At 43.3% G+C, this 17880-nt stretch overlaps 1 protein-coding gene across 1 annotated transcript in view; it reads right to left on the minus strand.

Moving 5' to 3' along the window:
* The window catches only part of LOC148477067 (protein NDRG4-like), an 84556-nt gene extending 69112 nt beyond the window's left edge, over nt 1-15444 (minus strand). Inside the window, exon 1 of the mRNA XM_088457288.1 lies at nt 15339-15444. Within this exon, the coding sequence (XP_088313414.1) occupies nt 15339-15359 (21 nt within the window). The 5' untranslated portion in view covers nt 15360-15444. The remainder of the gene's footprint in view (nt 1-15338) is intronic.
* Between the last annotated feature and the right edge of the window lie 2436 nt (nt 15445-17880).

Genomic DNA, 17880 nt, shown 5'->3' on the forward strand with positions numbered 1-17880 from the left:
GCCCATCACTGAGTGTATATGTGTACAATGTATAACAGCCCGTCACTGAGTGTATATGTGTACAATGTATAAATGGAATGTACAGCACTGAGTGTATATGTGTACAATGTATAACAGCCCGTCACTGAGTGTATATGTGTACAATGTATAACAGCCCGTCACTGAGTGTATATGTGTACAATGTATAACAGCCCGTCACTGAGTGTATATGTGTACAATGTATAACAGCCCGTCACTGAGTGTATATGTGTACAATGTATAAATGGTATGTACAGCACTGAGTGTATATGTGTACAATGTATAACAGCCCGTCACTGAGTGTATATGTGTACAATGTATAACAGCCCGTCACTGAGTGTATATGTGTACAATGTATAACAGCCCGTCACTGAGTGTATATGTGTACAATGTATAACAGCCCGTCACTGAGTGTATATGTGTACAATGTATAACAGCCCGTCACTGAGTGTATATGTGTACAATGTATAAATGGTATGTACAGCACTGAGTGTATATGTGTACAATGTGTAACAGCCCGTCACTGAGTGTATATGTGTACAATGTATAAATGGAATGTACAGCACTGAGTGTATTTGTGTACAATATATAACAGCCCATCACTGAGTGTATATGTGTACAATGTATAACAGCCCGTCACTGAGTGTATATGTGTACAATGTATAAATGGAATGTACAGCACTGAGTGTATTTGTGTACAATGTATAACAGCCCGTCACTGAGTGTATATGTGTACAATGTATAACAGCCCGTCACTGAGTGTATATGTGTACAATGTATAAATGGTATGTACAGCACTGAGTGTATATGTGTACAATGTGTAACAGCCCGTCACTGAGTGTATATGTGTACAATGTGTAACAGCCCGTCACTGAGTGTATATGTGTAAAATGTATAACAGACCGTCACTGAGTGTATATGTGTACAATGTATAACAGCCCGTCACTGAGTGTATATGTGTACAATGTATAAATGGAATGTACAGCACTGAGTGTATTTGTGTACAATATATAACAGCCCATCACTGAGTGTATATGTGTACAATGTATAACAGCCCGTCACTGAGTGTATATGTGTAAAATGTATAAATGGAATGTACAGCACTGAGTGTATATGTGTACAATGTATAACAGCCCGTCACTGAGTGTATACGTGTACAATGTATAACAGCCCGTCACTGAGTGTATATGTGTACAATGTATAACAGCCCGTCACTGAGTGTATATGTGTACAATGTATAACAGCCCGTCACTGAGTGTATATGTGTACAATGTATAAATGGTATGTACGTCACTGAGTGTATATATGTGTACAATGTATAAATGGTATGTACGTCACTGAGTGTATATGTGTACAATGTATAACAGCCCGTCACTGAGTGTATATGTGTACAATGTATAACAGCCCGTCACTGAGTGTATATGTGTACAATGTATAACAGCCCGTCACTGAGTGTATATGTGTACAATGTATAACAGCCCGTCACTGAGTGTATATGTGTACAATGTATAACAGCCCGTCACTGAGTGTATATGTGTACAATGTATAACAGCCCGTCACTGAGTGTATATGTGTACAATGTATAACAGCCCGTCACTGAGTGTATATGTGTACAATGTATAACAGCCCGTCACTGAGTGTATATGTGTACAATGTATAAATGGTATGTACAGCACTGAGTGTACATGTGTACAATGTGTAACAGCCCGTCACTGAGTGTATAAGTGTACAATGTATAAATGGAATGTACAGCACTGAGTGTATATGTGTACAATGTATAACAGCCCGTCACTGAGTGTATATGTGTACAATGTATAACAGCCCGTCACTGAGTGTATATGTGTACAATGTATAACAGCCCATCACTGAGTGTATATGTGTACAATGTATAACAGCCCGTCACTGAGTGTATATGTGTACAATGTATAAATGGTATGTACGTCACTGAGTGTATATGTGTACAATGTATAACAGCCCGTCACTGAGTGTATACGTGTACAATGTATAACAGCCCGTCACTGAGTGTATACGTGTACAATGTATAACAGCCCGTCACTGAGTGTATATGTGTACAATGTATAAATGGTATGTACGTCACTGAGTGTATATGTGTACAATGTATAAATGGTATGTACGTCACTGAGTGTATATGTGTACAATGTATAAATGGTATGTACGTCACTGAGTGTATATGTGTACAATGTATAACAGCCCGTCACTGAGTGTATACGTGTACAATGTATAACAGCCCGTCACTGAGTGTATATGTGTACAATGTATAACAGCCCGTCACTGAGTGTATATGTGTACAATGTATAACAGCCTGTCACTGAGTGTATATGTGTACAATGTATAAATGGTATGTACAGCACTGAGTGTATTTGTGTACAATGTATAACAGCCCGTCACTGAGTGTATGTGTGTACAATGTATAACAGCTCGTCACTGAGTGTATATGTGTACAATGTATAAATGGAATGTACAGCACTGAGTGTATATGTGTACAATGTATAACAGCCCGTCACTGAGTGTATATGTGTACAATGTATAACAGCCCGTCACTGAGTGTATATGTGTACAATGTATAACAGCCCGTCACTGAGTGTATATGTGTAAAATGTATAACAGCCCGTCACTGAGTGTATATGTGTACAATGTATAAATGGAATGTACAGCACTGAGTGTATGTGTACAATGTATAACAGCCCGTCACTGAGTGTATATGTGTACAATGTATAACAGCCCGTCACTGAGTGTATATGTGTACAATGTATAACAGCCCGTCACTGAGTGTATATGTGTACAATGTATAAATGGTATGTACAGCACTGAGTGTATATGTGTACAATGTATAACAGCCCGTCACTGAGTGTATATGTGTACAATGTATAACAGCCCGTCACTGAGTGTATATGTGTACAATGTATAACAGCCCGTCACTGAGTGTATATGTGTACAATGTATAACAGCCCGTCACTGAGTGTATATGTGTACAATGTATAACAGCCCGTCACTGAGTGTATATGTGTACAATGTATAAATGGTATGTACAGCACTGAGTGTATACGTGTACAATGTATAACAGCCCGTCACTGAGTGTATACGTGTACAATGTATAACAGCCCGTCACTGAGTGTATACGTGTACAATGTATAACAGCCCGTCACTGAGTGTATATGTGTACAATGTATAACAGCCCGTCACTGAGTGTATATGTGTACAATGTATAACAGCCCGTCACTGAGTGTATATGTGTACAATGTATAACAGCCCATCACTGAGTGTATATGTGTACAATGTATAACAGCCCGTCACTGAGTGTATATGTGTACAATGTATAACAGCCCGTCACTGAGTGTATATGTGTACAATGTATAACAGCCCGTCACTGAGTGTATATGTGTACAATGTATAACAGCCCGTCACTGAGTGTATATGTGTACAATGTATAACAGCCCATCACTGAGTGTATATGTGTACAATGTATAACAGCCAGTCACTGAGTGTATATGTGTACAATGTATAAATGGTATGTACGTCACTGAGTGTATATGTGTACAATGTATAACAGCCCGTCACTGAGTGTATATGTGTACAATGTATAACAGCCCGTCACTGAGTGTATATGTGTACAATGTATAACAGCCCGTCACTGAGTGTATATGTGTACAATGTATAAATGGTATGTACAGCACTGAGTGTATATGTGTACAATGTGTAACAGCCCGTCACTGAGTATATATGTGTACAATGTATAAATGGAATGTACAGCACTGAGTGTATATGTGTACAATGTATAACAGCCCGTCACTGAGTGTATATGTGTACAATGTATAACAGCCCATCACTGAGTGTATATGTGTACAATGTATAAATGGTATGTACGTCACTGAGTGTATATGTGTACAATGTATAACAGCCCGTCACTGAGTGTATATGTGTACAATGTATAACAGCCCGTCACTGAGTGTATATGTGTACAATGTATAAATGGTATGTACGTCACTGAGTGTATATGTGTACAATGTATAACAGCCCGTCACTGAGTGTATATGTGTACAATGTATAACAGCCCGTCACTGAGTGTATATGTGTACAATGTATAACAGCCTGTCACTGAGTGTATATGTGTACAATGTATAAATGGTATGTACAGCACTGAGTGTATTTGTGTACAATGTATAACAGCCCGTCACTGAGTGTATATGTGTACAATGTATAACAGCTCGTCACTGAGTGTATATGTGTACAATGTATAAATGGAATGTACAGCACTGAGTGTATATGTGTACAATGTATAACAGCCCGTCACTGAGTGTATATGTGTACAATGTATAACAGCCCGTCACTGAGTGTATATGTGTACAATGTATAACAGCCCATCACTGAGTGTATATGTGTAAAATGTATAACAGCCCGTCACTGAGTGTATATGTGTACAATGTATAAATGGAATGTACAGCACTGAGTGTATGTGTACAATGTATAACAGCCCGTCACTGAGTGTATATGTGTACAATGTATAACAGCCCGTCACTGAGTGTATATGTGTACAATGTATAACAGCCCGTCACTGAGTGTATATGTGTACAATGTATAAATGGTATGTACAGCACTGAGTGTATATGTGTACAATGTATAACAGCCCGTCACTGAGTGTATATGTGTACAATGTATAACAGCCCGTCACTGAGTGTATATGTGTACAATGTATAAATGGTATGTACGTCACTGAGTGTATATGTGTACAATGTATAGCAGCCCGTCACTGAGTGTATATGTGTACAATGTATAACAGCCCGTCACTGAGTGTATATGTGTACAATGTATAACAGCCCGTCACTGAGTGTATATGTGTACAATGTATAAATGGTATGTACAGCACTGAGTGTATATGTGTACAATGTGTAACAGCCCGTCACTGAGTATATATGTGTACAATGTATAAATGGAATGTACAGCACTGAGTGTATATGTGTACAATGTATAACAGCCCGTCACTGAGTGTATATGTGTACAATGTATAACAGCCCATCACTGAGTGTATATGTGTACAATGTATAACAGCCCGTCACTGAGTGTATATGTGTACAATGTATAAATGGTATGTACAGCACTGAGTGTATTTGTGTACAATGTATAACAGCCCGTCACTGAGTGTATGTGTGTACAATGTATAACAGCTCGTCACTGAGTGTATATGTGTACAATGTATAAATGGAATGTACAGCACTGAGTGTATATGTGTACAATGTATAACAGCCCGTCACTGAGTGTATATGTGTACAATGTATAACAGCCCGTCACTGAGTGTATATGTGTACAATGTATAAATGGTATGTACGTCACTGAGTGTATATGTGTACAATGTATAACAGCCCGTCACTGAGTGTATATGTGTACAATGTATAAATGGTATGTACAGCACTGAGTGTATATGTGTACAATGTATAACAGCCCGTCACTGAGTGTATATGTGTACAATGTATAAATGGTATGTACAGCACTGAGTGTATATGTGTACAATGTATAAATGGTATGTACAGCACTGAGTGTATACGTGTACAATGTATAACAGCCCGTCACTGAGTGTATACGTGTACAATGTATAACAGCCCGTCACTGAGTGTATACGTGTACAATGTATAACAGCCCGTCACTGAGTGTATACGTGTACAATGTATAACAGCCCGTCACTGAGTGTATACGTGTACAATGTATAACAGCCCGTCACTGAGTGTATATGTGTACAATGTATAACAGCCCGTCACTGAGTGTATATGTGTACAATGTATAAATGGTATGTACAGCACTGAGTGTATATGTGTACAATGTGTAACAGCCCGTCACTGAGTGTATAAGTGTACAATGTATAAATGGAATGTACAGCACTGAGTGTATATGTGTACAATGTATAACAGCCCGTCACTGAGTGTATATGTGTACAATGTATAACAGCCCGTCACTGAGTGTATATGTGTACAATGTATAAATGGTATGTACGTCACTGAGTGTATATGTGTACAATGTATAACAGCCCGTCACTGAGTGTATATGTTTACAATGTATAACAGCCCGTCACTGAGTGTATATGTGTACAATGTATAACAGCCCGTCACTGAGTGTATATGTGTACAATGAATAACAGCCAGTCACTGAATGTATATGTGTACAATGTATAACAGCCCGTCACTGAGTGTATATGTGTACAATGTATAACAGCCCGTCACTGAGTGTATATGTGTACAATGTATAACAGCCCATCACTGAGTGTATATGTGTACAATGTATAACAGCCCGTCACTGAGTGTGTATGTGTACAATGTATAAATGGAATGTACAGCACTGAGTGTATATGTGTACAATGTATAACAGCCCGTCACTGAGTGTATATGTGTACAATGTATAACAGCCCGTCACTGAGTGTATATGTGTACAATGTATAACAGCCCGTCACTGAGTGTATATGTGTACAATGTATAAATGGTATGTACAGCACTGAGTGTATATGTGTACAATGTATAACAGCCCGTCACTGAGTGTATATGTGTACAATGTATAACAGCCCGTCACTGAGTGTATATGTGTACAATGTATAACAGCCCGTCACTGAGTGTATATGTGTACAATGTATAACAGCCCGTCACTGAGTGTATATGTGTACAATGTATAACAGCCCGTCACTGAGTGTATATGTGTACAATGTATAACAGCCCGTCACTGAGTGTATATGTGTACAATGTATAAATGGTATGTACAGCACTGAGTATTTGTGTACAATGTATAACAGCCCGTCACTGAGTGTATATGTGTACAATGTATAACAGCTCGTCACTGAGTGTATATGTGTACAATGTATAAATGGAATGTACAGCACTGAGTGTATATGTGTACAATGTATAACAGCCCGTCACCGAGTGTATATGTGTACAATGTATAACAGCCCGTCACTGAGTGTATATGTGTACAATGTATAACAGCCCGTCACTGAGTGTATATGTGTACAATGTATAAATGGTATGTACAGCACTGAGTGTATATGTGTACAATGTATAACAGCCCGTCACTGTGTGTATATGTGTACAATGTATAACAGCCCGTCACTGAGTGTATATGTGTACAATGTATAACAGCCCGTCACTGAGTGTATATGTGTACAATGTATAACAGCCCGTCACTGAGTGTATATGTGTACAATGTATAACAGCCCGTCACTGAGTGTATATGTGTACAATGTATAACAGCCCGTCACTGAGTGTATATGTGTACAATGTATAACAGCCCGTCACTGAGTGTATATGTGTACAATGTATAAATGGTATGTACAGCACTGAGTGTATACGTGTACAATGTATAACAGCCCGTCACTGAGTGTATACGTGTACAATGTATAACAGCCCGTCACTGAGTGTATACGTGTACAATGTATAACAGCCCGTCACTGAGTGTATATGTGTACAATGTATAACAGCCCGTCACTGAGTGTATATGTGTACAATGTATAACAGCCCGTCACTGAGTGTATATGTGTACAATGTATAACAGCCCATCACTGAGTGTATATGTGTACAATGTATAACAGCCCGTCACTGAGTGTATATGTTTACAATGTATAACAGCCCGTCACTGAGTGTATATGTGTACAATGTATAACAGCCCGTCACTGAGTGTATATGTGTACAATGAATAACAGCCAGTCACTGAATGTATATGTGTACAATGTATAACAGCCCGTCACTGAGTGTATATGTGTACAATGTATAAATGGAATGTACAGCACTGAGTGTATATGTGTACAATGTATAACAGCCCATCACTGAGTGTATATGTGTACAATGTATAACAGCCCGTCACTGAGTGTATATGTGTACAATGTATAAATGGAATGTACGTCACTGAGTGTATATGTGTACAATGTATAACAGCCCGTCACTGAGTGTATATGTGTACAATGTATAACAGCCCGTCACTGAGTGTATATGTGTACAATGTATAACAGCCCGTCACTGAGTGTATATGTGTACAATGTATAACAGCCCGTCACTGAGTGTATATGTGTACAATGTATAAATGGTATGTACAGCACTGAGTGTATATGTGTACAATGTATAACAGCCCGTCACTGAGTGTATATGTGTACAATGTATAACAGCCCGTCACTGAGTGTATATGTGTACAATGTATAACAGCCCGTCACTGAGTGTATATGTGTACAATGTATAACAGCCCGTCACTGAGTGTATATGTGTACAATGTATAACAGCCCGTCACTGAGTGTATATGTGTACAATGTATAACAGCCCGTCACTGAGTGTATATGTGTACAATGTATAACAGCCCGTCACTGAGTGTATATGTGTACAATGTATAACAGCCCGTCACTGAGTGTATATGTGTACAATGTATAACAGCCCGTCACTGAGTGTATATGTGTACAATGTATAACAGCCCGTCACTGAGTGTATATGTGTACAATGTATAACAGCCCGTCACTGAGTGTATATGTGTACAATGTATAAATGGTATGTACAGCACTGAGTATTTGTGTACAATGTATAACAGCCCGTCACTGAGTGTATATGTGTACAATGTATAACAGCTCGTCACTGAGTGTATATGTGTACAATGTATAAATGGAATGTACAGCACTGAGTGTATATGTGTACAATGTATAACAGCCCGTCACTGAGTGTATATGTGTACAATGTATAACAGCCCGTCACTGAGTGTATATGTGTACAATGTATAACAGCCCGTCACTGAGTGTATATGTGTACAATGTATAAATGGTATGTACAGCACTGAGTGTATATGTGTACAATGTATAACAGCCCGTCACTGTGTGTATATGTGTACAATGTATAACAGCCCGTCACTGAGTGTATATGTGTACAATGTATAACAGCCCGTCACTGAGTGTATATGTGTACAATGTATAACAGCCCGTCACTGAGTGTATATGTGTACAATGTATAACAGCCCGTCACTGAGTGTATATGTGTACAATGTATAACAGCCCGTCACTGAGTGTATATGTGTACAATGTATAACAGCCCGTCACTGAGTGTATATGTGTACAATGTATAAATGGTATGTACAGCACTGAGTGTATACGTGTACAATGTATAACAGCCCGTCACTGAGTGTATACGTGTACAATGTATAACAGCCCGTCACTGAGTGTATACGTGTACAATGTATAACAGCCCGTCACTGAGTGTATACGTGTACAATGTATAACAGCCCGTCACTGAGTGTATATGTGTACAATGTATAACAGCCCGTCACTGAGTGTATATGTGTACAATGTATAACAGCCCATCACTGAGTGTATATGTGTACAATGTATAACAGCCCGTCACTGAGTGTATATGTGTACAATGTATAACAGCCCATCACTGAGTGTATATGTGTACAATGTATAAATGGTATGTACAGCACTGAGTGTATATGTGTACAATGTATAACAGCCCGTCACTGAGTGTATATGTGTACAATGTATAACAGCCCATCACTGAGTGTATATGTGTACAATGTATAACAGCCCGTCACTGAGTGTATATGTGTACAATGTATAAATGGTATGTACGTCACTGAGTGTATATGTGTACAATGTATAACAGCCCGTCACTGAGTGTATATGTGTACAATGTATAACAGCCCGTCACTGAGTGTATATGTGTACAATGTATAAATGGTATGTACGTCACTGAGTGTATATGTGTACAATGTATAACAGCCCGTCACTGAGTGTATATGTGTACAATGTATAACAGCCCGTCACTGAGTGTATATGTGTACAATGTATAACAGCCTGTCACTGAGTGTATATGTGTACAATGTATAAATGGTATGTACAGCACTGAGTGTATTTGTGTACAATGTATAACAGCCCGTCACTGAGTGTATATGTGTACAATGTATAACAGCTCGTCACTGAGTGTATATGTGTACAATGTATAAATGGAATGTACAGCACTGAGTGTATATGTGTACAATGTATAACAGCCCGTCACTGAGTGTATATGTGTACAATGTATAACAGCCCGTCACTGAGTGTATATGTGTACAATGTATAACAGCCCGTCACTGAGTGTATATGTGTACAATGTATAAATGGAATGTACAGCACTGAGTGTATGTGTACAATGTATAACAGCCCGTCACTGAGTGTATATGTGTACAATGTATAACAGCCCGTCACTGAGTGTATATGTGTACAATGTATAACAGCCCGTCACTGAGTGTATATGTGTACAATGTATAAATGGTATGTACAGCACTGAGTGTATATGTGTACAATGTATAACAGCCCGTCACTGAGTGTATATGTGTACAATGTATAACAGCCCGTCACTGAGTGTATATGTGTACAATGTATAACAGCCCGTCACTGAGTGTATATGTGTACAATGTATAACAGCCCGTCACTGAGTGTATATGTGTACAATGTATAACAGCCCATCACTGAGTGTATATGTGTACAATGTATAACAGCCCGTCACTGAGTGTATATGTGTACAATGTATAAATGGTATGTACAGCACTGAGTGTATATGTGTACAATGTATAACAGCCCGTCACTGAGTGTATATGTGTACAATGTATAAATGGTATGTACAGCACTGAGTGTATTTGTGTACAATGTATAACAGCCCGTCACTGAGTGTATATGTGTACAATGTATAAATGGTATGTACAGCACTGAGTGTATATGTGTACAATGTATAACAGCCCGTCACTGAGTGTATATGTGTACAATGTATAACAGCCCGTCACTGAGTGTATATGTGTACAATGTATAACAGCCCGTCACTGAGTGTATATGTGTACAATGTATAACAGCCCGTCACTGAGTGTATATGTGTACAATGTATAAATGGTATGTACAGCACTGAGTGTATATGTGTACAATGTATAACAGCCCGTCACTGAGTGTATATGTGTACAATGTATAAATGGTATGTACAGCACTGAGTGTATATGTGTACAATGTATAACAGCCCGTCACTGAGTGTATATGTGTACAATGTATAAATGGTATGTACAGCACTGAGTGTATATGTGTACAATGTATAACAGCCCGTCACTGAGTGTATATGTGTACAATGTATAACAGCCCGTCACTGAGTGTATATGTGTACAATGTATAAATGGTATGTACAGCACTGAGTGTATATGTGTACAATGTATAACAGCCCGTCACTGAGTGTATATGTGTACAATGTATAACAGCCCGTCACTGAGTGTATATGTGTACAATGTATAACAGCCCATCACTGAGTGTATATGTGTACAATGTATAACAGCCCGTCACTGAATGTATATGTGTACAATGTATAAATGGTATGTACAGCACTGAGTGTATATGTGTACAATGTATAACAGCCCGTCACTGAGTGTATATGTGTACAATGTATAAATGGTATGTACAGCACTGAGTGTATTTGTGTACAATGTATAACAGCCCGTCACTGAGTGTATATGTGTACAATGTATAAATGGTATGTACAGCACTGAGTGTATATGTGTACAATGTGTAACAGCCCGTCACTGAGTGTATATGTGTACAATGTATAACAGCCCGTCACTGAGTGTATATGTGTACAATGTGTAACAGCCCGTCACTGAGTGTATATGTGTACAATGTATAAATGGAATGTACAGCACTGAGTGTATATGTGTACAATGTATAACAGCCCGTCACTGAGTGTATATGTGTACAATGTATAAATGGTATGTACAGCAGAGTGTATATGTGTACAATGTATAACAGCCCGTCACTGAGTGTATACGTGTACAATGTATAACAGCCCGTCACTGAGTGTATATGTGTACAATGTATAACAGCCCGTCACTGAGTGTATATGTGTACAATGTATAAATGGTATGTCCGTCACTGAGTGTATATGTGTACAATGTATAAATGGTATGTCCGTCACTGAGTGTATATGTGTACAATGCATAACAGCCCGTCACTGAGTGTATATGTGTACAATGTATAACAGCCCGTCACTGAGTGTATATGTGTACAATGTATAACAGCCCGTCACTGAGTGTATATGTGTACAATGTATAACAGCCCGTCACTGAGTGTATATGTGTACAATGTATAACAGCCCGTCACTGAGTGTATATGTGTACAATGTATAAATGGTATGTACAGCACTGAGTGTATATGTGTACAATGTATAACAGCCCGTCACTGAGTGTATATGTGTACAATGTATAAATGGTATGTACGTCACTGAGTGTATATGTGTACAATGTATAAATGGTATGTACGTCACTGAGTGTATATGGGTACAATGTATAACAGCCCGTCACTGAGTGTATATGTGTACAATGTATAACAGCCCGTCACTGAGTGTATATGTGTACAATGTATAACAGCCCGTCACTGAGTGTATATGTGTACAATGTATAACAGCCCGTCACTGAGTGTATATGTGTACAATGTATAACAGCCCGTCACTGAGTGTATATGTGTACAATGTATAACAGCCCGTCACTGAGTGTATATGAAAAAGAAGCGGCCGCCCTCATTCAGACAGAGCGATTGCTTCTTGCGACCGCCTCTGAATGGGGCCTATGTCTCTGGGTAGTGATGAGATTTCCATCCACATGACTAATCAGGGGAGGAATGACCTGCAGTCGGGCGCAGTCACATCTAGTGCTGATTGGCTGCCGCTGGGTACAGAGCACATGAACCTGTGTGTGCACATCTCCTTCTCAGCAATGCACATCTATCATCCTACTCTGTATACCTGCAGTATACCATCCTAATCCTTCTCCCGTCTGACCTGTGTCACTCCCAGCAATGCACATCTATCATCCTACTCTGTATACCTGCTGTATAACACCCTAATCCATCTCCCGTCTGACCTGAGTTACTCCCAGCAATGCACATCTACCATCCTACTCTGTATACCTGCAGTATACCATCCTAATCCATCTCCCGTGTGACCTGTGTCACTCCCAGCAATGCACATCTACCATCCTACTCTGTATACCTGCTGTATAACACCATAATCCATCTCCCGTCTGACCTGTGTCACTCCCAGCAATGCACATCTATCATTCTACTCTGTATACCTGCTGTACAACACCCTAATCCATCTCCCGTCTGACCTGTGTCACTCCCAGCAATGCTTATCTATCATCCTACTCTGTATACCTGCTGTATAACACCATAATCCTTCTCCCGTCTGACCTGTGTCACTCCCAGCAATGCTCATCTATCATCCTACTCTGTATACCTGCTGTATAACACCCTAATCCATCTCCCGTCTGACCTGTGTCACTCCCATGATGCTGCCTCTAACCCTACACTCCTGAGTAGGTGGTAAAGGAAGAATCAGACACAAGTCACTACCAAAGAGGCGCTGCAGCAGCTACACAGCAACAGTAACAAGTGAGAATAAACCTGTGACAGTGACTTCTCTCCTACAGCTGGGGGTCTCTGCACTTACAGGCTGGCAGTCATATACAGGGTACAGCACCAGCCCTCTCCCATATACACGGCACAGCACCGGCCCTCTCCCATATACACGGCACAGCACCAGCCCTCTCCCACATACACGGCACAGCACCAGCCCTCTCCAACATACAGGGCACAGCACCAGCCCTCTCCCACATACAGGGCACAGCACCAGCCCTCTCCCACATACAGGGCACGGTACCAGCCCTCTCCCACATACAGGGCACGGTACCAGCCCTCTCCCATATACAGGGCACAGCACCAGCCCTCTCCCATATACAGGGCACAGCACCAGCCCTCTCCCATATACAGGGCACAGCACCAGCCCTCTCCCATATACAGGGCACAGCACCAGCCCTCTCCCATATACAGGGCACAGCACCAGCCCTCTCCCATATACAGGGCACAGCACCAGCCCTCTCCCATATACAGGGCACAGCACCAGCCCTCTCCCATATACAGGGCACAGCACCAGCCCTCTCCCATATACAGGGCACAGCACCAGCCCTCTCCCATATACAGGGCACAGCACCAGCCCTCTCCCATATACAGGGCACAGCACCAGCCCTCTCCCATATACAGGGCACAGCACCAGCCCTCTCCCATATACAGGGCACAGCACCAGCCCTCTCCCATATACAGGGCACAGCACCAGCCCTCTCCCATATACAGGGCACAGCACCAGCCCTCTCCCATATACAGGGCACAGCACCAGCCCTCTCCCATATACAGGGCACAGCACCAGCCCTCTACCATATACACAGCACCAGCCCTCTCCCATATACAGGGCACAGCACCAGCCCTCTCCCATATACAGGGCACAGCACCAGCCATCTCCCATATACAGGGCACCAGCCCTCTCCCATATACAGGGCACCAGCCCTCTCCCATATACAGGGCACAGCACCAGCCCTCTCCCATATACAGGGCACAGCACCAGCCCTCTCCCATATACAGGGCACAGCACCAGCCCTCTCCCATATACAGGGCACAGCACCAGCCCTCTCCCATATACAGGGCACAGCACCAGCCCTCTCCCATATACAGGGCACAGCACCAGCCCTCTCCCATATACAGGGCACAGCACCAGCCCTCTCCATATACAGGGCACAGCACCAGCCCTCTCCCATATACAGGGCACAGCACCAGCCCTCTCCCATATACAGGGCACAGCACCAGCCCTCTCCCATATACACGGCACCAGCCCTCTCCCATATACAGGGCACCAGCCCTCTCCCATATACAGGGCACAGCACCAGCCCTCTCCCATATACAGGGCACAGCACCAGCCCTCTCCCATATACAGGGCACAGCACCAGCCCTCTCCCATATACACAGTACCAGCCCTCTCCCATATACAGGGCACAGCACCAGCCCTCTCCCATATACAGGGCACCAGCCCTCTCCCATATACAGGGCACCAGCCCCATATACAGGGTAAGGAATCGGCTATATCCTCTCCTCTTAGTGACGGGAATACAAAACGCTGATGGTACATTGCCACGAGTGTGAGAAACATAACAAGAGCCTTTTCTAATTCTGATTAAGCTACAAACACACAGCCCTGCAGAGCATTGTAGAAACTAAGGTCTGCAGATGATTGCTTATTTATAATGTACACATCTCATTTTTATGCTGTATATAGAGGAATCTCAGCAGGACAATATGCTGCAGAGCATTTATGTCCTCGTGTAGAGATCGATGCAGATCGTCAGCCCATGGCTCTGTCCCTCAGTGACATTGCCAGCTGTGTATGACCTTGGAGAAAGCCCAGTGCAGTGATCACAGCTGGACTAGGGACCTGTATATAAATGTGACACCCTAATATGGTGTAACTCACCCCGTCCCAACACTCCGGCATCTCTGACAGAGGAAGATGTGCAGGAGACCACGTATTGTATAGGCAGCAGCAGGAGACAGCTCGCTGTGCAGTGTACCAAGCTATATAAACCCATCCCTTCCCTCCACTACATTACCCCCTCCCTCATTTTACTGCAGAGACAGCCGCTGGGTGATTGGGTGAGATGCATGAGACCCCCACCCACCAACACCCTAGTCTGATCTGCACAACAGGAACCCCAGCTCAGCAAAACACACCCTCCTTACACCCCGGACACGCCCCTTACGCCATACACCCCGGACAAGCCCCGGACACGCCCCTTACGCCATACACTCCGGACAAGCCCCTTACACGCCCCTTTACGCCATACACTCCAGACAAGCCCCTTACGCCATACACTCCAGACAAGCCCCGGACACGCCCCTTACGCCATACACTCCAGACAAGCCCCGGACACGCCCCTTACACCATACACTCCAGACAAGCCCCTTACGCCATACACTCCAGACAAGCCCCTTACACGCCCCTTACGCCATACACTCCAGACAAGCCCCTTATGCCATACACTCCAGACAAGCCCCTTACAAGCCCCTTTACGCCATACACTCCAGACAAGCCCCTTACACGCCCCTTTACGCCATACACTCCAGACAAGCCCCTTACACGCCCCTTACGCCATACACTCCAGACAAGCCCCTTACACGCCCCTTACGCCATACACTCCAGACAAGCTCCTTACACGCCATACTCTCCAGACAAGCCCCTTACACGCCCCTTTACGCCATACACACCCCTTTACGCCATACACTACATACACACCCCTTTACGCCATACACTACATACACACCCCTTTACGCCATACACTACATACACACCCCTTTACGCCATACACTACATACACACCCCTTTACGCCATACACACCCCCTTTACGCCATACACTACATACACACCCCCTTTACGCCATACACTACATACACACCCCCTTACGCCATACACTACATACACACCCCCTTACGCCATACACTACATACACACCCCCTTACGCCATACACTACATACACACCCCCTTACGCCATACACTACATACACACCCCCTTACGCCATACACTACATACACACCCCCTTACGCCATACACTACATACACACCCCCTTACGCCATACACCCCCCCAGACACAACCCCTTACGCCATACACCCCCCCGGACACACCCCTTTACGCCATACACTACATACACACCCCTTTACGCCATACACTACATACACACCCCCTTACGCCATACACTACATACACACCCCCTTACGCCATACACTACATACACACCCCCTTACGCCATACACTACATACACACCCCCTTACGCCATACACTACATACACACCCCCTTACGCCATACACCCCCCCGGACACACCCCCTTACGCCATACACCCCCCCGGACACACCCCCTTACGCCATACACCCCCCCGGACACACCCCTTTACGCCATACACTACATACACACCCCTTACGCCAAACACCCCCACGGACACACCCCCTTACGACATACACCCCCACGGACACACCCCCTTACGACATACACCCCCCCGGACACACACCCTTACGCCATACACCCCCCGGACACACACCCTTACGCCATACACCCCCCGGACACACCCCCTTATGCCATACACTCCCACGGACACACCCCCTTGCGCCATACACCCCCCCGGACACACCTCCTTACACCCTGCACCCCGGACACGCCCCTTACATCAAGGACACGCCACGCCCCTTACACCATACACTCCGAACACGTCCCTTACACCCCGGACACACCCCCTTACACCATACACTCCGAACACGACCCTTACACCCCGGACACACCCCCTTACACCATACACTTCCCCGTACACGCCCCTTACGCTATACACTTCCCCGTACACACTCCTTACACCATACAATCCATACACGCCCCTTACGCCATACACGCCCCTTATGCCATTCACCCCAGACCCGCCCCTTACGCCATTCAACCCAGACCCGCCCCATGCATTATTCGCCCTAGACACGCCCCTTACACCCCGCACACGCCCCTTACACCACACACTCCGTACATGCCATACACCCCTGCACACACCCCTTACACCAAGCACCCCGTACACGCCATACACCCCTTACACTATACACTCCCCCTTACACTACATATACACACCTTACACAATACACTCCGTACCCACCCCCTTACAATATATGCTCTGTACACGCCGCGCCCCCCCCTCCCATTACACTGTACACACCCCCCTTACACCATACACGCACCTTAAACCACACACTGGACGATCTTAAGCACAAAAAAACACCACATCGGAACGACACATCGTTTAGAAACGTGTAATCATGCAGCTTCCAGGAACGATAACGATCTGAAGCGCTGTCCAGTGGGTCATTTTTCTTATCTTCAGGTCTTACCTACAGCGCGTAAGAGCTAGCAATCTCCTTAGCGATGCACTGGAAATCGTACGATAGGACGTTAGTCACATTGCACAGTGTAGCAAGATATCGTCT

This window comes from Taudactylus pleione, unplaced genomic scaffold (genome assembly GCF_031769625.1).
Source record: "Taudactylus pleione unplaced genomic scaffold, aTauple2 ptg000753l, whole genome shotgun sequence".
Taxonomy (NCBI): domain Eukaryota; kingdom Metazoa; phylum Chordata; class Amphibia; order Anura; family Myobatrachidae; genus Taudactylus; species Taudactylus pleione.